At 41.0% G+C, this 22,404-nt stretch overlaps 3 protein-coding genes across 3 annotated transcripts; 1 reads left to right on the top strand and 2 right to left on the bottom strand.

Moving 5' to 3' along the window:
- Positions 1-7,475: 7,475 nt before the first annotated feature.
- On the bottom strand, positions 7,476-8,910 carry LOC133028855 (nuclear factor 7, brain-like; the record flags this gene model as incomplete). The annotated part of the gene is made up of 3 exons (XM_061095882.1): positions 8,889-8,910; positions 8,514-8,578; positions 7,476-8,210 (listed from the first exon to the last, which is right to left on the bottom strand). Coding segments are annotated over exons 1-3 (822 nt in total), but the record flags the coding sequence as incomplete, so codon positions are not given.
- A 2,270-nt stretch (positions 8,911-11,180) lies between these two features.
- On the top strand, positions 11,181-21,631 carry zcchc4 (zinc finger, CCHC domain containing 4). The gene is made up of 13 exons (XM_061066239.1): positions 11,181-11,340; positions 12,403-12,521; positions 12,603-12,685; positions 13,587-13,859; positions 14,795-14,875; positions 18,550-18,622; positions 18,700-18,850; positions 19,655-19,755; positions 20,097-20,218; positions 20,772-20,847; positions 20,933-20,984; positions 21,131-21,278; positions 21,372-21,631. Exons 1-13 carry the CDS (start codon positions 11,241-11,243, stop codon positions 21,493-21,495), a joined length of 1,503 nt encoding a protein of 500 aa, XP_060922222.1. The 5' UTR covers positions 11,181-11,240; the 3' UTR covers positions 21,496-21,631.
- Positions 15,633-18,016, bottom strand: si:dkey-219e21.4 (nuclear factor 7, brain). Its single transcript, XM_061066560.1, has 6 exons — positions 17,798-18,016; positions 17,041-17,136; positions 16,692-16,928; positions 16,571-16,590; positions 16,327-16,457; positions 15,633-16,231 (listed from the first exon to the last, which is right to left on the bottom strand). Exons 1-6 carry the CDS (start codon positions 18,014-18,016, stop codon positions 15,633-15,635), a joined length of 1,302 nt encoding a protein of 433 aa, XP_060922543.1.
- Positions 21,632-22,404: the final 773 nt, after the last annotated feature.

Raw genomic sequence — 22,404 nt, forward strand, 5'->3', positions numbered from 1 at the left:
AACAGCGTGCCATCCCTGCCTTCATCAAAGGCCCATGTAAAAACCGCAGGCTGCAGGGAAATGTCACAAGCCCACTCCACATTTCGGGCTTGATTACTGCTGTGTGTGTGTGCGTGTGTGTGTAGCCTATGTGTGTGTGTTTGCACGCAGGGGAGGGGAGGGTGGGGGCTTAGCACCAGAGAGGTCAGCCAGTATTTATCTCAGGAAGAAGTTGCGTGGCCTGACTCCAGTCTGGATCTATCCACCAATTGTGTCCACTGTTGGTCCATTCAAGGAGGACTTTATCCATCTTTGTCCGTTTTTAGAAACAGTGTATAGTGCAGACACTTTCATTTACTGAACAATTGTGTCTCCCTCATTGATCCTCAGCATGAGAGCAAATTTTTCACTCAACTGAAACTCATGCTAACATGCCACCTTCAGCACTGCAGCATTAACACACCATTAAAGTTAATTTTCAAAATTGAGCTTGAATACAAAAACATTCTGTAGTTTTCAACCACCTCTCTGGTTTATTATTAAGCCTATAATATAAACTGTAGAAAAGCCTCTGAAAATAAATTTAAGGGATCATGGTACTAGTAACCACTAAGATTGAAGTGATTTTATTATTTATTATAGTCGTGTCCATGTGTGAACATATCAAACACACGAACGGTTTCAGTTTCGAATCAATGTCACAGATTTTGGGCTCTTCCATTTAAAAAAAATTGCATAGGTTTGCTGATTGCCCTGCCACACACACACACACACAAACACACATTCACACATACACACACACACACACACACACACACACACGTATTATCATTCATGCAGATGTACCAGTCTTTTCTGTCTCTTCTCAGCCAATCGTCTCCTGTACAAACACTATGTTGAGTGCAAACAGCACGTGTGAACATCATCATTCTTTACATACAAGGAGACACACACACACACAAACACACACTATCTGCACGTGGCTTTTGGCGCATACCTCCTGCTGCGCCTCAGGACTTGTGATAGTATTTAACGACACAGATCCAGAGTGAACCAGCATTAGTGCAACCATGTCCTAAATGCTGAAAGATAATCATATAGTGTGTACGTGTGTGTGTTTGTGTGGCTTTAATTTCTCACTAGGTAGTACTTAACCAGGATTTACTGCATCATAGTTAGCTCTTATGCAAGGTATTATCTGCATTGAAGATGCTGGAATGTTAAACAGTGACTTAACGGAGAGTTAAAGGACCAGTGTGTAGGATTTAGTAGCGTCTAGTGGTGAGGTTGCAGATTGCAACCAAATACCCTGGCTTTTCCAAGTGTGCAGGAGAACCTACAGGTAACATAAAAATGTAAAGGCCCTCTCTAGAGCAAGTGTTGCCCAGGGTCAAAGGTCAGGACTTGTAGGAAGGACTGCAGAAACATCGTTGTGCAACATGGTGAACTCCATGAAAGAGGACCCTCTCCTGATGTAAATATGAAGGGATCATTCTGAGGAAACGAAAACACATTGATTCTTCTAATGATTATATAATTTTAAATGTAATATGCCATTTCTGCCAATATTTCGATAAATCGTTCTCACTTGACCTTTAAGTTGATAGATAGATAGATAGATAGATAGATAGATAGATAGATAGATAGATAGATAGATAGATAGATAGATAGATAGATAGATAGATAGATAGATAGATAGATAGATAGATAGATAGATAGATAGATAGATAGAAGAGAGAGAGAGAGAGAGAGAGAGAGAGAGAGAGAGAGAGAGAGAGAGAGAGAGAGAGAGAGAGAGAGAGAGAGAGAGAGAGAGAGAGAGAGATAGAATCTCCAGCTCAGGATCAATTCACCAGTGGCTGCATGTGACTGGGTAGGTGCCTGGAATCTCCTTAGACCACTGCTGTTGCTGCTGACCCTGACACCAGGGTGTGGAGTATTGAGGTGACAGTTGTCATCACTCTTTGCACCACACTGTGTTTTACAGAGACATAAGGCTTCACTTATAGACTGAATGAAAGTTATATTGATCCTAGGGTCAGAAGCTTCATACTCATTGCATTAGATGTACACAACAGGAAAAAAAACTGCTAGAGGAGCAGTATTGATCAGGCATCTCCTTGTGTGACCTGTGGCTGTAATCTGAGCTGGAATTAACAGGCTATCCTCTGGTCATCCATCCTTTATTGGTCATTGATAATTATTCCTTGTGGGGAAGGTGCTCATTGCTGCCAGTCTCAGTGAAGGACAGTGAGGAGCTAAACATTGGGCCTGTTAGTATTCCATCCTGATGTAGCTTTTAACATACTGCTGCTGTGCAGATGTGATCAACTAAAGATAAAGTGCGTTATATATTTTTTAATGGTTTTGAAAGAATGCAGACCAGCCTGCGGATTGATTATACTGCTCAGCTTTCCCTCAGGGCGTGTACATCGTGCCAAGCCTGTTCTGAGAGATTTCCTCAAACTCGAATGCACCACTCCTGTGGGTTGACCAGGTACACACTGTCAAACAAAGGTGGCACCAAGCAAGTAGACTTAGAAATCTGTAAATACAGATCCCCTTTCTCTTTTTTTTTTTAAGAGAACAACGAATCCAAGACTCATTTGGCGTCACACAGGAAGACTGGTAGGATGCCAAGAGAAATCATTTCCTTGTAAGGATCGAATGATTCAGGAAAATCGCAGCCCCAAGAATTATATGCTGAGATTTTAAGAAATATTGCAAACTAGGGTGGCACAGTCGCCCTTAGTCACCCCCTACTAGTTACTAGGGGGTTTGCCAGATACACTTAAAATGAAGCAACACTGGTATTAGTCGGAAATTCCTCAATCCATCTGTGCTTTACTTCAAATTACTCAACCGACTCTTGATTCGAAACTCCACTTTATTCAACTGAGACCTGCTCATTTGAATTGTTTAGAAATACTGTGATAGAGACACATTGTGTTTGACAAAAGAGAAACCAATATAAACTGCAGGATCACTCTCATATACTGTTTGCAGTTTGTGACTGATTGTTGTTATTACCCATGTTGACGTAACCTTTTCAGGCTCAGATGGGGCCATTTCATTGGATGGAAGGCTACTGTCATTCTATTTTTTATTATATAAAAATGATGCCCGCATGAAAATTCAATTTTTGCGAGACAGATATATTCAAATCCACCTGGATCTCTCTCACTCTCACGCAGACACACCCAACCAGCGGATATTGCTTATCAGGAGCAACCTCCCTGTACATGTGGTGACCAGCTGTCATCACAAACAGGTAGAGATCTGACATTCATTTTCTGCTTGTGTGGAGTCAAAAATCAAACTTCTACAATGGCATCACAAAGACGGGAGACAGAGTTACAGACAAGTGGTGTCTCTTGTTTGCCATTTGTCTCACAGCGGTCTGCTAATGAATATTTCCCCTCTCGAAACAAACTCATTAGCAGCACCAGTAGCTCTGAAGAGCAGCAACGGGCCTTCTTATTAAAAAGGAAAGTCATCCATGCTTTCGAGAAGATACGAATGTCCTGGGGAGAATTTCTTTCATATAAAGCCAATGTTAATGCTGCATTGACATAGTGATGTTAGAGGGAAAGATGTCAATGTTTGAACTCGGTGGACTTTACTCCAACATCCCTTGTTCGCCATGATTTTACTTTGTAACTGTCATCAGTGGTCACAAGAAAGTGCAGCTATTTGCCACCAATTTGTTGAGACCCTTTGTTGAAAGTCTTTTATATTTTATATTGCAGCTGTCCATAAAATGGAGGCTGGTGTGAACAGCTTTGCACTTATATGCCTACAAATAAATGGGTTCTGTTCTGAATAGTAACCATAATGGCAAACTAAAGGTAAGACTGTTAGCTTTCTAATTAGAAAAATAACTAATTGGAGGTTTAGATGCAAAATGGGACCCAATAAACAATATGCCTTACTTTTAAATAGCTTAATGTAACTTAATATTGACAATGATTGACGTGAAGAGGTATTTTTTCACTTTTGTGGTTTCTCTTTTATGACTGCCAAATGAGTTCGGTGAGCAGGAAAAGCACAAGAGGAAATGCATGTTAGATAACATTTTCCGACATGTTGACTCCAGCTCAGGGACGGAAATATCTGAGCTTAGTTTTGATAGGACAACATTTTAAATATCATCATGTGCAAAATGAGAATTTCTGACTTGGGTACATTTCCTGGAAAGCATCCTGTCTTCACCTATTTTCCAATGTGGAGTTCCTTAAAGGGATAGTTCACCCGAAAATGATAATTGACAAAATGTCTATTATCTACGACAGTCAATTTCGACTCGTAACAACCTCTGCAGCTATCCCAAGTTCGCGCTGATCTAGTCTCATGTCTCTTGCAGAGCTTGTGTGGTGTTAATTTTTATGTTTAAAGAATCTGTCACCAGTTACTTCAATTGTATTGGATTCGGCTGCAACCCTGTTTACACCTCAAACTCCCAAAGAGTTTTGTGGACTCACACACGTCCATCGGCATAGTGGGGAGTAGATAATGAGTGAATTTTCATTTTTAAGGGGGCTCTGTAGCAAAATGTCAGCTGCTGTCACGTAAGCATTAAGTATTTTCATTCATAGATAAGAATGAGAATAATAACATAGTTATTCCCAAGCAGTAGGCAAATATTCAAACCATGACTTGCACCTTGATGTAGAATTTAGATCTTCTCCTTGGACAATTTATTCACAGCCACACCCCACGCTCAGACAGTCTCTGATATGAAGCAGCTGCAGAAGTTATGATGTGCTACTTCTGGCACAAAGTGTGTGCATTCATTTCCATTTGCAAAACAAACAGTGCAGTGTTGCTGCGGGACTCCACAGCACACACAGGATTCAAATGAGGACCAGGCTTCTCGTTGCATCGGCTGAGTCTTTCCTCAGAGACGGAGCCGGCCGTGACAGGAGACCACCAGGAGTCCGGCCTGCTGGGGACAACGGCCATGCCTCTTCAAACCCGGAGGGACCGCAGGGCCACATGATGCAAAAGGCCACCAAACCCACTGTGGGCGTTACACCTCATACACATGACATTCATTTTTTTTAAAGGGACACATTTGAAATTGCAGGGGGGCAAACTGATGCTGATGATCTCTGGGAGATAAAGGGGAATTAGACTCTGCATTCTAAATGTATAGAGTGTATAGTTAACCACACATAGTGATGCTACTGCAGGTTGTGTAATAACAGGACAAAGCAATGAGTGAGCATCACAGCTAGACGCCCTGAATAGATGCTACTATGTTATAGGGATTGCTCTTTATGCTGGAATCAAAACAACTGCATGGGGAGAGGAAGTGTATAAGAGACATGTTCTTACCAGTGCTGCTCATGGTGCCAGTCACACGTCTGCTCGGCTCAGATGATGCACAGTAAATAAGCCTCTATCCTCATTGACAGGACATGGATGGTGATGCCAGCTCGGTGCCAGGCAGCGGGATGAATGGAGCTGCTGACGCGGGGGAGCGGTGCAGGGAGGCCGGCTGTGCTCGGACCGCTGAGGCCGCAGAGGTGTTCTGGAAGACAGCCGCACCGTGGAGACAATGTCCCGCAGACACTGCAGAGGCTGCACCGCCTCGAACAGCAGCCAGTGCAGGGTGGGTGTGGGCGCACCGTGGAGGAGCGAGACGTGCGTCAAGTCAGATGGAGGAGTTGAAGGGATCCTGGTGTGGTATTTCAAAATAAAAGCCTCCATTAAAGCGAACCGGGGAGGGGTTTGATAGTGTTGCAGCAAAATGTGGAATCAGAAATGTGTATCAATCAATTACATTTTATTTGTACAGCCCATATTTACAAATCACAATTTGTCTCATAGAGCTTAGAAAGGAGCGACCCATGGGTGCGACCTCCTCAACAACCTTAACCCTCAACAATAGTAAGGGACCGGGTGAATGTTGTATTTAATTTTTTTTACTTTTACTCAATGTATACTATGATGCAGCAGCACCTGTTATCCTAAACTAATTTCTCCCACGAAAGACAATAAAGGAACCTTAACCTTATTTCATAAAAAAAGTATCAAGATAAGTCTAGTGCTTGGCTGGACATTATGAAATGTAACTCCACGCAAATATCCTATGTAGTATAAATTAACATCATGTATAAGAGTTGTTAAGCCTAATGACAAATCTAAATTAAATTAATTCTAACTTACAAAAGAAACAGTACATGTCCACTTCTAAATACCGATATACTGCAAAACCATTATTCAACATCAGTTAATGACATTTTCACACAAATTTTCAGCAAATCAAATTGCCAAAACAAAACCAGACAGACTGATCCGAAAAATAAAACTCTATTTATGTCTAGCACCTGTAATGTGAATCAAAATGCGATCATCATTGCAGTTGTGTTTTAAAGCCCCACAAAGTTAAATTAATAGAATTTTATATATATATATATATATACATATATATATATATGTACAGGGGGAGAGCAGTATACGGAATGAGATCAATGTGTTTTGATTAATTTTATTCTACTGGCCAATGTTCACAACCAGAGAGGCGACATAATTTTATTTTGAAGGGTCAAACCACACAGCTTCCTGTCTCATGTTAGATAACAGCGTGCATGTTGCAGACTGCTGCTGCTCAGCATGAACGCAGTGCTCGGGCTGGCAGGGATACATGGGAGTTGTAGTCTTGCAGAAAGAAAACAACCGTCCTAATGAGAAGCGTGCTGATGATCTGGGACTACAGGTGAACTCAGTGTAAACAAAGGGCACTGGAACTGTGACACTAACAGTGGTGTATTTATTAATAGTTTAGATTTCATGTTTAACTAAAAACCTGAAACTATCTGAGTGTTAAAACTTAATGACAGATGATGTTATATTTATATTACAACTTAAATAAGGTCAGAACTCTGTTTCTGTTTCATAGCTTTTATTATTTTTATCACAATATTAAATCACATCACCAGGCTGCTGTTGAATGAACACTTTTACAAACAGAATCATTTTGGATTCGTCACATGTTCATATATGTTGGATTATTTCACATGTGAACAGACTTTATGTGATTAAACATGAATCATGTCTCATGTGTGAGTTTTAATAAAGTTTGTTGAATGTAAACAATGATCAGCTGTGATTGATAAATGTGTTTTTATGTGGATCTTCATCAGTTTGCTCGACTTCATGGATCCACACAAAATCTAAATGATAGAAAATATTTTCCATGGAAATAAAAAACAAACCAAATACAAAGATCAGAAAATAATGAAATATTTTTACATACGTGGAAAAGTCAACTGGAGAAACAAAAATGAGTGAGAAGTAAAAGGAGAAATAAACAAAGCTTTAGAAATAACCAGTTTAATATTTAAATTCAGCAGATTTCTCTTGAAGAAATAAATAGGATGAATAAAATCGTTATCTCTAACTGCTCTGATGCTAAAGAATGGAAACATCTTCTCAGTGACAGGGTGTGTGAAGGTGTGAAAGTGTTTGTTAGTATCTAGATCAGAGAACGACAGTTTTCCTCTGTTCCAGTCCAGTTTCACTCTGATCCTCTGGATCTTCTGCACAGAGAGATCAGGTGATACTGATGGTGACCCTGCCGAGTATTTACCTTTATGGAACCATATTCCCCATGATCCAGACGGTTTATTTCCCTTCCTCTGGAGAGACTCTGCTCTTACACCCAGTGCCCAGCATGTACTGTCTCCAACCAGGACGTCCCAGCTGTGAGTCCCTGAGTTAAACCCCTCAGATCCCAGTACTAAGTAGTAATGATCAAACCTCTCTGGATTGTTAGGAAGCTTCTGTTTCTGTGCTCGTATCAAACTGGTCAGATCTTCACACAGGACGAGTACTGGATTAGCAGTGTTTGGGTCCAGAACCAAAGGACTGTAGGAGACCACGTCCTTCATCTTGTTCCAGATTTTGAAGCTCAGGTTGGCCAGATGTTTGGCCTCGTCTATCAGAGCTCCTGACGCCAGCTGTGGGTCATCCAGCAGGGGGCGCTGCTGGACTCGATCCACTGCAGCCTTGTAGTTGAGCAGGAACGAGACGTCTTCAGCTCTCAGCTCGTCCTCTGTGGTTCTGATTGTGTCTGAAAGAGCCGTTATGTCTCTGCTCAGAGCCTCAATCTTCTCCTTCATCATCCCACTCTTCTGCTCCTCTTCCTCCCTCAGTGCAGCCATCCTGGCCTCCTCTTCCTCCTCCAGAAACCAATGAAGCTTTTTAAACTGCTCCTTGATCTGCGTCTCTGTGAGTCCAGCCTGGACCTTAATGTGTTTTGCTGTTTGTTCAAACTCTACTTTAAAACGTTCAAAACACTGTAACTTCTTCTTCAAGGGCTCCAGAGTTTCCTGAAGCTGCTTCTTGTGTTGTCTTTCCACCAGATCTTCACACAGTCTTTACAGAAGCTGTGGCTACATGACAGAACAACAGGATCTCTGAAGACATCATGGCAGACGGGACAACAGAGATCCTCTTCTAATCTGGAAGCCATCGAGTCTCCAGGTGAAGTCAGTCAGGTGAAGACAGTCAGTCAGTCACAGCTCCACGAACTTCTCGAAGTTCCCTTCTTGTCTGAGTCGAGGTGTTTGTTGAGTCTGTGACGTGCTGAAGTCTTTAAAGAAACAGAAGCAAAGTGCAAACAAATGGACACATTGTCAGAAAATTAAAAGATGGTTTTATAAATTCAAATCAGCTCAAGTTTGCTCATTAATTTGTGTGTGAGTGCAGTAAAAAGTATGACATCATCAAATGATTGTATATTTTGTCGTGATTATTATACCTTACGTTTGACACAATTATACAGTGTTACTTTGGGCATTCAGTAATTGTGGCTGTCAGAAACATATTTAATACAAGACATAAAGATTCCTTTGATCTATGACCACTGACACTGTCACTGCAGGAGTGGAGTTGTTGTTTACGGTTCAGCATTAAGGGATTCATGGTCCGCATACAGAACCTTGTGCTATAATGGCGTGTAATCAAACTTTGACGCCACGCAACGGTCACACCGTGTGACGAAAAATCGATCTTTGAATAACTTTGTATTCCCATCTTGCATCTTGTTGTGATGACACTCATCTCAATTTGAAGTTGATCTGACGTAAGCCCTGGTACAAGTACCTCAGAGTAAAAATGTGGAACATGGCCAAAATGGCCACTAAATGCAAAATAGCAGGCTTCCTGTTGCGTTTTTCCAAGACTTTTTTGTTTGTCTCGTCATGATACACCTGTGTATCGATTTTTGTGAAGATCGGTCAATGTGAACATCTTCCGGGGGTCTCGTGGGGCACCGTTGAGCCATTTTGCCACGCCCATTGAAAATTCCTCTAGAATACATACATTTTCACTACTTTCTAATTTTCTGCAAATTTTGGTAAGAATTTGAGCACGTTAAAGCCTCAAAAAGCCAATTCAGTTGCCGGAATAATAATAATAATCCTTATAACTTCACCTGTCAGTGCTCAGCAAGCAAAGATGAAGGATATGGAGTTGAGGTTGGAAAACTTCACACTTATGCAACATTAATGAACACAACATTTGTGTTTAAGAAAAACATTTATTATGAAAATAATAACAGTATAAACACACAAACTAACTAAGTGAACTTAGACTGCTGTATATTAATTCTATATTGTCAGTTACCATCAATTTCAGTGTCAAATTGTTCATATTTCTCATTAAACTCAGACATTTGAACCACAAATCCAATTTCTTAAAAGAATTTTAATACAATCACTGTAGAAGCAATTTATTTTATGATCCATTCAAAACGTTTCAGTGCTTTTACTGTTCTAAGTGCAACCACTTTAGTTATAGATTGATTTAAAAATAATCATGACCGGACATAATCTGAAGTTTTGTAGAATGAAACCATTTTAATTGTTCTGGTGGTTGGAAAGAACTTAAAGATTTTCCTTTGGGATTAATAAAGTCAATCTTAACTTATGTTGTCTTATCTTAATTTGTTTTTAACACATCTTTATAAAGAGGTTTTGTGGGGTTATAACAACGTGACAGAACTTCAGATTTTATTGCTCAGAGAAAAGTCAGTATTTGTAAAATCTCCCAAATTTGCATATAGGAACATATAACAATGTTAACTAGGGCTGCAAAGCAGCACTGGGCGGACCCGAGCACATGCATTTTGAAGCGTTGCATGCTTTTTGCCTGAAAAAAATAAATAATGACTGAGGAAATATTGACACATAGAGCTGTTCAGGCTTGGACTCCGATCATGAGACAGAAGTTTGGACGTGCTAGGACAATGCGTATATGTCTATAGATGCATATATAGTGACACGTCTATTTCAATATCTCGTTATAGTGTACAAATACAGTTTACATCCTCATGCTATCATCCTGTGCCACTGCACTTTGCTCTAGTGCATTTCTATACAAACAATATCAGGTAGTGAAAGGTGTCTGTATATTATATACATATTCTGTATTTCAATATTGATTTTTTTATCTTTTGCATTTCTCTATGTCACATTGACTGTCTGCTGCTGTAACAAGTGTGGGATCAATTAAGTTGTGTCTTATATTATCTTAGGAGCAACTGATTAGGAGGAAGTGGATGCTGAGGATCAGTTCAAACAGCTTTTGTGAAGAGTTGAATAAAAATACAGAGCAGCGTCGCTCTTATTTCACTTGGTCTGAAGTGGTTGATCCTGTTCCATTAGTTCAAGGAATGATATATGGTTTGATATCCTGCATTGGCACCAACTGATCACAACTACCCAACAAATTTGTTTTGTTGTAGTAACATGTATGCGTATATAAATGTGGAATAAAGAAACAATACTATCCAATCCTAATTGTAAATTCATAAAAGGGCTAATTCTTATATGACTAGTTTTAATGGGAAAACAATAGTTTTGGACCTCAAATAAAATACAAATGAAAACTCAAGGTCCTCCATCCAACCATCCATCCAACCATCTTTTTGAAGACCTCTCAACCACATGTCACATACCTCATCAGATGGAGACTGATCAGAGACCTATTATTAATTAATGATTATGTATTGAACTATGTTTACTTTTAATATTCTTAACCCCAAGTTCAGGAAAATGTCATGTGTTATTGACAATAAATAATATCGAGAATAAATTATCGAATGATCCCAAAACAAATGCTGCGGTTTGGTTTCCAGCCAATCAGCTTTTATTGCGACGAAAAATTGAATACGTCATTAGTGCGCGACTCAAAGCAGCATGGCTGATCTCTCGTGTTAGAGACTGTACAAGCAATCTCACCGGCTCTGGAACATGGAAGATATTAAAGACATGGACGAGTACCACGACGACAGCCTCGGGATAGAGGTGATTCTTCCAGAGGGAGGTAAACCCGCTCCATGTTGCCCGCATGGTAAGTACACGAGTTAAAAACACACCGAACCGCTTCAGAAAAATTTCATCCATCTTAATATATCTTTACACGCTCTGAATAGTTATATTCGTAACATGCTAAGGACAAACGACGTGTTTGAGTCAATTCGGCTCGTTAACACTGCACTAAACTGCTTTTATAGTAATGGAGGCTTAACTTTAGAACTACCTCACACAAGCTAACAGGGTGGCAAAAAAAAGATAAACACGTGTCTAATATTTGTTTTAGTTTGGTTAATGTCGTTCTTCTCATAGTTGTCTCAAAACAAAACAACACACGTGCATATTCCATGAAGGGAAATATAGTTATAATAATGTTATATAAATAATATAACAAACAGATTATGTCCATACCGTTTCAATATTTTCTTTAAAACCTTTCTTGAATAATATCTGTGCAACATTTTAAATCCCTGTCCAGAGAATTCCGCAGTTTCACTACATACACAGGAGCACACATCGGGTTTGTTGTTGTGCGTTTATAGGAATGTTGAGATTATACTTCCCTCTATGATCCTCTTTATTTAATATTTATCTAAATAGCGTTGTAAGGTTTTCATGTAGAAGTAAGTGTTTGTCTTTACATATAACAAATAATATTTTCCATATTAATCAACCTAATATTTAAGTTTCATGTGTGACTAGTTAAACAGTCTAAGTCTTAAGGGTCTAATATTAGTTTAATATATAGTGTGTTGCCCCACACATCAGTGCAATAACAAATATACGTAGGAATAAGTGAATAACGCAATTTATGAAGTGTCCTTTGCTTTGTAAAGTACTGGAATACTCATGTTCACGTTCCCCTTTTATGTAATTTATTTATTCATATTCAAGTCATATTCTATTATCTAAGTACATGCTGCTTCTTAACTGTAAAATTGAAAATAGTTGAGGTTGCATCTTCCTGTAAGTATTTAAGGAAATCAACCCGTGTTCATTTCAGTTCAGTCCACCTCTCTCTACATCCACAGCATACTGGTATACAAGGGTTGTGCCAGACAGAGTAACGTCCAAATAAATGCCACGTGTTTTTTGTCAGGTCCTACCTTGCTGTTTGAGAAGGTCACCAAAGGAGAAGCGACAGGCCGGAGATTCTATGCCTGCTCAGCCTGCAGAGACAGAAAAGAGTGCAGTTTTTTCCAGTGGGCGGACGACAAGGTACGAGTCGCTGATATCAACACATCTGAAACCCTGACTGAACCAGTGGACATGTATTCACGAGTCTTGTTTGTTCTGAAGGTGTCGGAGGTCAGGCTGTTGGCCAGAGAAGCAGAGAACAAGTCCAAAAGACCTCCGGTCAGCCACAAGGAGTACTGTGCAAGGTGAGAGGTCAACTGCAGTATGTCGTGGTCTCCAAGGAACTAGAGGCCTGTTTGTGTTAGCCCTATGCTAGGCTTGCTTAGCATATGTGCTGGGAAAAACTAGACCTTATGGAGAAAGTTGTCCTTCACCCCATTCAGACCTGGTATTAACATATGTCCTGAGTGATAGGATCACAAGCGTTCAGCTCCAAGTCAAGGTCTGAACACGCCCAAATGCGTTCTGAGATCCCATCACAAAAATCTACATTTGGAACTCATGTGGCTACATTCTTTTTGCTTTGTGACTCCAAATCTGTCCTGGGCCACATGAAGGACTGATTACTTAGCTGACGCCTCTGACTCGCTACAGATTAAACGCATTTCTACAATACCTGATTTGTTTGTGGCTACAATATAAACACTATGTCACAATTGATACTTTTCCTAAATTTGTAAAATCTTTCTTCAAAGCTGTGTGCATTCATATGTTTATTCAGTTTCTCCCAACTCAAAGATTGTCATCAGAAACCTCTGGGTGAAAAACTAATTTTGTCTTTACAAACACAAATAATTGTGATAATATTTATGTTGAGCAAGGAAGTGAGATCCGATCCCAAGTGGTCACAGGAGACACTCAACATTTTAATGTCAGGTTTGAACACTTTCATTGCAGTCAATAGAAACCTAAAGCAGAGGACTCAGTGATGCCATCTGTGACTGGAAACTATAATACACATATTTACTTGTTGACTTTTAAATTTCACACAAATCATTTACTTTATGGACACAAGACATCATCAGCTTGATATAGGCCGACTTTATAAAAACTGCAGATGGTTGTAAAGTCAAATTAATTTGACCAAATTCAGAATTGAACATTTCAACTCAGGTTTTTCGCCCTGACTCTTAACTCGTCCCTCAGGTTCAAGAAGTTTGGCTCCCTCCGACCGGATGAGCAGAAGTTCTGTCAGGACTGTCAGACTCTGCTCCCAGCAGGAGTGCGCGAGGCCCACGCCTCTCACCGGTGCACAGGTGTCACCGCAGCCCAGCTGAAGAGGCCCAGCGTGCTGCTGCGTCCCCTGGACAACAAGAAGAGCAACGCCCAGTACCTGTTCACCGACCGCAGCGCTCACTTCCTGCTGGACACCTTAGCTGGTCTGGGCTACACGAAGGTCCTGTGCATGGGCACACCCAGGTGAGGGGGACATTCACTTAGAACTCGTGTCGGTTTTAGTTATGGTGGCTCAGCCTGTTTTTAATGTTCAGCAAAATCACAAAAACACATCTCCTCTGTAGTAAATTAGTAAGATATGACAGTAGAGAAACCATCACAACCAATACAAACTAAGTACAGTCAAAAATTCTCAAGTCATTAATCAAATTTTATTAGTATAGTCCATATTCGCATATCACAATTTGTGCTATAGGTCTTAACAAGGTGCAACATCCTCTGTTCTAAACCTTTGACTAGAGTGAGGAACAACTACAAAAATAACCCTAACAGGGAAACAACTTAGAACTCTCAGGGAGTCACCTGTGATGGATCCCTCTCCCAGGATGGACAGAAGTGTAACCGAGCACATCAACAAAATAACAATATTTACAACTCTTATGAGAAAAAAAACATGGTATGGAATAATGAAATGATATAGATATATTGGCTGATATTCTTTATATCATATATACTGTGGGTTGGTAGGTTGTTGGTTCACTTGTAGTGAAGGTGATAAATTATGCTTTGACACAGAGCTACTACTGATATATCTGTGATAGATCAGTATGTCTGACCAAATCATCAGTCGGGCTCTATCATGTAGTAATAAGTTACTCATAGATGTCAACCATTAGAATTTCATGCACAATGCTCGAATCACACTCACTAATATACTGAACTGAACATAAATAGACTACCATTGTGCTGGACAATAATGTCAGGTTCAGAGCTATTAAATTAACCCAGTCTCATCTCCTTATCAGATACAAGGAAACACTGAAATACTTTTTGTTGTCACTAATTTCCGCTTCTGTAAGTAATCATAAAATACAGTTGCAGGACTGGTTTAAAAATGTGCTAAACAGTTTTTAGAGACTGAAATATGTTTTTACTCATGATTGTTATTGTTGTGTCAGACTCCAGGAGCTGATCAAGCTGCGCAACCTGGAGCAGAACCATGAGCCGATGAAGAGTCTGCTGCTGGATATTGATTTCAGGTCAGTTTGTCATATCTCTGATTTCCTCTTGTTGTTACAAACAGATGCTCTGTCTCAGTGGTTTCATGACAGTAGTAGGAGCAAATTTCTCCTTAATCCAGGGCCTGTCCTGTCTTGACTTTATGCTGCAAGTCTTTCCTGTGCTGGAAACCTCCCAACTTCACCTCCCTCCCCTCCCTTGTGACTTAACAGGGGTTAGAGTTAACACCATGTGCCATAACAGGAACAAAATCTAAAAATAATCACTGTGGCAGACAATATTACACTCTAGTGATGATGCAGAATCCTGTATTTCCCTTTCCCAACATACTTTCTGTGATAAGAAAGAAAAAAATATGAATGATTTACACAAAATAACAGACTTTAAAAGGCTTGATTATTATGTTGCATGGTTAATATTGGAGCATTCTGTGCTAAAAGACTCATTAAAAGCTGCTCAACAACACAATCTGACTCTTCCACCTTGGTCACCATGACACGGTGACCAAGGTGATTGGTCCGACAACTTACCCTAGTCTAATTTGAACAAGTGTTGTCTGACCTTGCACGCTGTCAGACAAGGTTGAACACTGGTCGTCAGGTCTGAGCAAGGTCTAAATTACTCGTAGGTCTGATTGTAACAACCCTAAAAGGATGTTGTGGTAGTGATTGGTTAAACATGGCATGCCATTGATCGAAAAGACAGCGCACGTTATCATTGGTAAGGTACGTCCACATCACTGTCCATTTTCCCCTTGCCCGAAGTATCCTCAGAACATCACAGGTTGTTGAGGGGACAGATGTCCAGGTGGTTTGGCCCCATCTGGTTCTGTGGTGGTCTCAGGAAGCGTACAGCGGGGTACAGAGGCTCGGTGAACTGGTGATAAGCCCTGTCGAACACCGGCGTCATGGCTGCGGTGAACCTCTGCAGGACAACCATGGTGTCTGCATCGTAAAATATCAGCTGACCCTTGCCATAATTGACCCACACACCCACCTTTCCGATCTGGGTCTGCCCGACCCCCTGACACGCCACATGCCGGTCGTTGTGCCAGGCAGACAGGCTGCGGTTCCGGAGCTCCACACACCACGAGTTCCTGTTCCGGCCCAGTTTGGTCCCCTTGTCTTTGCCCTTCCTCTGCAGGCTTGTGTAGGCCACGCCCACAGCCCAGGCGGGGCTGCAGCGTACGTCGACCTCCCAGTAATTCTGACCCACTGTGACAGGAGACGAACCCAGAGCACAGCACACTTTATCAAACTGGAGAGGATGCTCCGGAGCCGAGTGGCCAGAGTCTGACAAGGACATGGCCCGCCCCTCTGAGTCCACTGAGATCTGGCTATGGCACGTCTGTCTGTCAATCACCACAGGGCAGGAATCTGTAAATCAAACAGAAAAACAATATTATTGTTCAATGAGGATAAAGGAGGAAGGTGGACATGTGAGTTGATGAAGAATATAATCAGCTCAGTACCTAGCAGCAGAGTCTTCCTCTGTAGCTGGGCTTTCAGGTTTTTGGAAATGGAGTATAAAGTTTTACGAAGCCTCAAGAATCTCTCGTCATTGAGTCGGATTTCATTTTCAGAGGCATCTGGCTTCTTAGGACTGGAATCAAAGAAAAGTGAAGACTAGGTGAGAAACTGAGTCAGAGAGGTCTACGACAGAGCTCTGAAGTAGATGGAGCTGAGAGCGATTCATCTGATGGTGCAGTGTTTTACCTCAGATTCTCAGACTGACCCTTGAGAGGAAAAATAAAAAGAAAGAATAATTTAAAAAGGCAGGGAAACACCTTAAGTTACAATGTTTTTAAACTGTGGTATTGAGAGAAATGAGTCAGACCTCCTCATCTTCCTCTGCATCAGAACTCTTGCTCAGTGCTCTCTGGGTGCTGTCCATGATCCTGGTCACCTGGTCCTCGTGCTGCTTCCAGGCCTTCAGAACCTGGTCCAGTTTACTTCTAGTCTGTCTCAGGTCCAGCTCCAGAGAGTCCAGTACGGCCTGCTCATCCTGCTTCAGGACAGCCAGAAGTTTCTCAAAGTGCTCACGGACCTGCTGCTTCATCGTCTCTGTGCTCCTCTAAAGAGAGGAACATGGAGTGGACAATGTATTTAAGTTATTAGCGTATATGCACTTTGATGTCTTTTAGTAAATTATTTTATATAATGCCGGCGTCTGGATCTGTACTTACAGAGAGATCTTTGTTGCGTTTTTTCAGAGATTTGATGTGGTGTTCAGTCTTGGATCTCTCTGCCTGTAGCTCCTCCAAATGTCTGGACAGCTGCTCCTGTAGAGAGCAGAGTTCCAGTAAACTGAGCATGAACGTGCTTCACCTTCCTTAACAGGGTTAAATGTGAACTCTCATCTCGTGAATCCCCTGACGTTCAGTTAAAAGACACATTTTGAGTTGAGCTGTCCTAATCAAACACTGTATGTGTTTAAAGCTGCAACCAGCCACCAGGGGGCTTCGCTTTTGGGAGCTGTCATGCAGTCCATTTATGGAGTCACTGGTTCTGACTAAGTCATTTATATGAGTCAAGGTCCTACAACAAGTATTCCCACATGCATAATTTAGCTCAGTAGTACAGAAAGACGTGACACTGCTACATACATACAGACAAATGTACACAAAAACATAACCTCATTGCAACATAAGAATACATAAGCAAATATACTGCAAGTTGTATAGAACACAACGCAAGCTTCCAGGGAAACACCTACTGAACCCGAAACTGAACATGTTGGGACACAGACCTTTTCATTTGTCTCGGTCCATTTCATTTCTCTCAACATGCTGTACACTGACTATGCTGCAGAAAAGGGACCAACCTGGTTTGTGCTCTTGCTCAGATAATGTGAACCTCATCACACAGATGTTTTATTTCACATCCTTTCATGAAATTCTTGGAATCATTTGAAACTTCCAGCCCCACCACTCTCTTGTTTACCTGGGAAGGCTTTACAGCTTTGCCTTTGTTCCTTTGTAGTTTTGGTGAGCGTGGGAATGGCTGAGCCAGCCAGTAACTGTTGGAGTCCAGTGGAGTGAGGCTCAGTCCATCCTCCAGTACACTGTGGGCGCCTGCAGTGGGCGCTGTGACACCACACTGCTCTGGCTGAGCCGTTGTTGACTGTCCATTACCGACTGATAGCAACTCCTTTTCTGACATTTCTCAGAGCAGAGCAAAACAACAATTGTACATTAAACCTCAAGCTAAAGTATTTTGGCATTTTGCACTTTATTTCAGCAGTTCTCTGTAGTTTTCCTTTGGCTGGGTTTGTAGAGAAAACCAGTTCTTCGGGTTTTGGAAAAGTCTGTGAAAACCAGTTATTCAGTCACATAGAGTGTTGTTTACTGCAGATTAACCTTTAGCGTTCCTTATGCTGTAAAAGTACTATATCTATCCCGCAGACTAAACTCTACACGTTTGTACGTGGTTTCTTCAGCTTTGCTTACCTGAGATCTTCTTGTCCGTCTCTCGTCTGTTTCTGTAAAGAATGTGCACCGTAGAAGTGCAAAGAGGGTGTGTCCCTGGGTCACAAGCTTGAGCCTGCAGGTTGCACTCACTCACCTTTTTGTTACCAGGATAACACACTTCAGGATCCTGAAGGGTGTTTGCTGAATTTGAGTGCATGATTTTGGACACAGCGACATTAGGAGTATATGTAATTCTGACAAAACATTCATCCACATCTGTTTCAGATATGCCCAGTTCTACAACCGGGATGAGTTCTGTCACTACAACATGTTCAACCATCACTTCTTTGGTGGAGAGGTAAGGGTTCAACCACTTTTATTTCCCATGTTATTTCAATTCCCAGTGCTGTAAATTAAAGCTTTGTCTCTTATCAGGCCACCAGTGCAGTTCTGCAGGCCTTCCTCAACGAGGGTGACAAGGAGAAAGTGGTGATGGTGGCTGACCCTCCATTCGGTGGGCTGGTGAAGCCTCTGGCCAATAGCTTCTCTCTGATCTCACAGGCATGGAAGAAGCTGCAGAGCTCTGGTCAGTGTCACTTTAGTTTCTATAAACATAGTCTGCATGTGAATATGCAGAATCTGGCGAGGGACAAGACTTTGGTTTCCGTTTCTATAGCAGGCTCAGGTCACGTGCAGATACACAATCTGTGTGGTGAGCAAAAGAGGCTGAACACATGACTGACATGCATCGTCTATCTGCTTTGTTAGATGTATCTGTATCCTCATGCAGGGCGCTGGTAATAGAGATTAGCCCAAATGTTTTCTGGCCCAAAAACAGCTACAAAAAGTGTCACAACCATCTAGGACGTATGGAGGATGGAGTCTCGGCCCAGATATCTGCTGTCTAAACCGAAAGCCCCAAAATAGTGGTTGTTGCCCCAGGGCCTAATCCATTGTTAGGCACTCAGTAGAGCGCTTGCTGATATTGCTGATCACATCTGCTTGTAACAGTTTAAGCGGCAACGCCAGAGCTGAAAAGCTGCTCTTGTCTTCATTTGAAGAAATATTTAAAGAAATCTGCCACCATTAAGGCCTTGGGACAGATCAATATTTGCATAGCAACTGTAACTAAATAGGACGGGCGTGGTGAAGGGTCAGATTCCATCTAACTCACAACAGGGTTGAAGCTGTTTCTTTCAGATTCAACTTCCTATTGACGTGAACAAAATATTTACCCTCTGCAGTAAAATCTTTAGATCCCTTTCTAACATATTCAGTGTCTGTCACATCTCTGTGAAGTATACTAAATAGTTTCACCTATTGATTCGATTTTAAATGGAATTTAACTCAAATCCAGTGTTCCTACTAACGTGTGTGTTTGTCTGTGCAGAGAGCAGCAATGCTGAGATGCCAATGACGTGGATCTTTCCATATTTCTTTGAGCCTCGCATCCGAGAGTGCATCCCCTCTCTCACCATGCTGGACTACCAGGTACACTGACGGTACATCAGGTTTACATGACGGGTAAAGGGGATCGGCAGACTGATTAAAACCGCTTCAGATTGACTCAGAAAGCATGGAGAATCTCTTTGGGTTTTATTTTGATATCACGTCTGCAGTGTTGGAAAGTGTGTAGTCTTATAACAAGTGAAATAACCAAATACTCAGTTGCTTGTTCTCTCTTGCTTTACTGCAGATTGTTTATGGAAGATCTTTCAAGAAATGTTCTGATATAAGTGATATTATATATTAAGTATAAACCTTCAACAGGTTGCTCTGAAGGTTTTGTCTCTGTGAACTATGAACAATGTGTTTTTGTTGTTTCTAAACAGGTGGACTACGACAATCATCCTCTGTACAAACATGGGAAGACAGGCCGGAAGCAGACTCCTGTTAGATTGTTCACCAACATCTGTCCCAAAGATGTTGTCCTGCCCAAAGACGAGGGCTACAGGTATCAAAACACTTTGTTGGATAATTAAGAGTTTTGGACCAATTGTAGGAGGTTGAGAAAGCATTAACCAAAAGAAGAAGAAAAAGAAGAAGAGGCTGGCAGGGTTGCTCAATAATGTTTGAACGGCGGGGATTGTGTTGGTATTAATACCATAATGATTTATCAGTGGTAATGAAATTAACAAAGATAAGGTTTTTTTTAATAGAGTTTTCAGACTTAAACGTGGCTGGCAGCATTTCCAAAACTCTTGTAACTTAGCAAAAGTGTGATTTTGAAAATGAAAATATATCATTGTGGTTGTAGCCTGATGCATCAGCTGATCAGTGTATATGCCAAATAAAAAACAAGGAATTGTCGGTACATAAATAGAAGAAATATGTTTATGGTAACAGAGAAATGTTGGCACTGCTGCATAGTTTGTCCACCACCGAGGATATCACTGGAATAAATCCCACACTCAAGTTACAAGGTTTAGCACGCAGCCCAGAGATTATTCAGCTGATACAGTGTATTTTCCATGTTAATGTCATGCATCCCTCCTTCCTCCTATTAGATTTTGCTCTGTTTGTGAGAGATACGTCTTGTCCCTCAACAAACACTGTGATAAATGCAACGTCTGTCCATCCAAGGTACAAAACCACCACTTTGCATACATTATACGTTGCCAACTCAAATAAAGGCAGTCCGTTAAACTTTCCTTTTCCGTGTCTGCAGGATGGTCGTGCATGGAAGCACTGCTCAGCCTGTGAGAAATGTGTCAAACCATGTATGTAAATCTCTACATAATCACATCAGATAATGAAAAATGCACTTTTATACAGAGGCACTGCGGATCAAAACAAGCAGAAGGCTTCATGTCACTACCTTCCGTCTCATATTAATGTGTGTACTTCATTGTTTGTTTCCTCAAAGCATGGAAACACTGTCAGACGTGTGGTCACTGTGCCCTCCCGGACCACCCGTGTGGCCAGAGCGAAGGAAGCGAGGGCTGCTTCATCTGCGGCAGCCTGCAGCACAGACGCAAAGCCTGCCCTCGCAGAGACGGGTCCAAGATCAGGAGGTGAGGGTTCTTGTGCATCACTCTCCCAAAGGCATGACATATTTGCACGTCCTAACCTGTTCCTGTGTGCTTGTCTGCGTTTCCCCCTGCTAGTCAGCGCTCTAACACCAAGAAAGGAGGCAAGAAGCTACCCCTAATACCCCTCAGCAAGGCTAAAGGGAAGAGGAAGTCCGGAGCTTCTCGCAGAGCTAAGAAGATGGCTGCTCAGTCTGTGTGACCTCAGTATTCATGCAGTCGTGTCAGCTGTGAGATCAGAAGCTGTGCAAATATTTTTTTTTTACTGAAACAACTGTAGTAGAATAATAAAAAATAAAAAGTTATATAAAAGTTCAATAAATGTAATTGAAAACAGAGCTTGACTATCTGGTGGCTTTTTATTAATCAGAAGAGGAACTGATGGTCTGTAACATGATACTCTACTTGTCACATTCGTGTTTGGATTTAAGTAAAAAGAACCACTTAAAGCTGCATATATAAATATTTGGCTTTGTCATATATATAACCACTACACTCAGGTGTATGAGGAACAAAAACAGGAACCTATTAATGCAGACAGCAACATTACCATTAATGGGTCAAATTGTGTCTACCTATGTTAAAGTCTTAATTCCACTGTCATTGCATTCGTGTAGTTTCATGTCTCATATCAAACTCATGAAAAATCTTTAATAAACTGCTGATCACTACCTGATTATCTGTTACTTAGTTTTTTAGGGGATCAGTTGAATTCCAGAAACTTTATTTAAGATTCTTTAATTTATTTTTTAAAAAACAAAAAATGGCTAGTGTTGCTAATGTTGTTGCTTCATGACAAATGTAAAAAAAATTATAATTTATGTCCACTAAACAGAAGTATTGTAAAGGTTTACTCTGCTGCCTCATTATCTCCCATAATTCTTAGAGTTTGCCAAGAACCTGTTTAGTGGTTATGTGTCAAGTGAACATGGCAGAACAAGTTGTGTTGATATTACAACATTTGAGTGTACTAGATATTCATTTCCTGCAAGTGTGAGAGCTTGCACACACACACACACACACACAAACTATTATACTGGTACATTGTCTTGTAAAGTGTATAGATATAGAGTTAATCCAGCCAGAACCATGTGATGCATAAATTCACAGT

The sequence above is a fragment of the Limanda limanda genome, chromosome 22 (assembly GCF_963576545.1).
Source record: "Limanda limanda chromosome 22, fLimLim1.1, whole genome shotgun sequence".
NCBI classification, from domain to species: Eukaryota; Metazoa; Chordata; class Actinopteri; order Pleuronectiformes; family Pleuronectidae; genus Limanda; species Limanda limanda.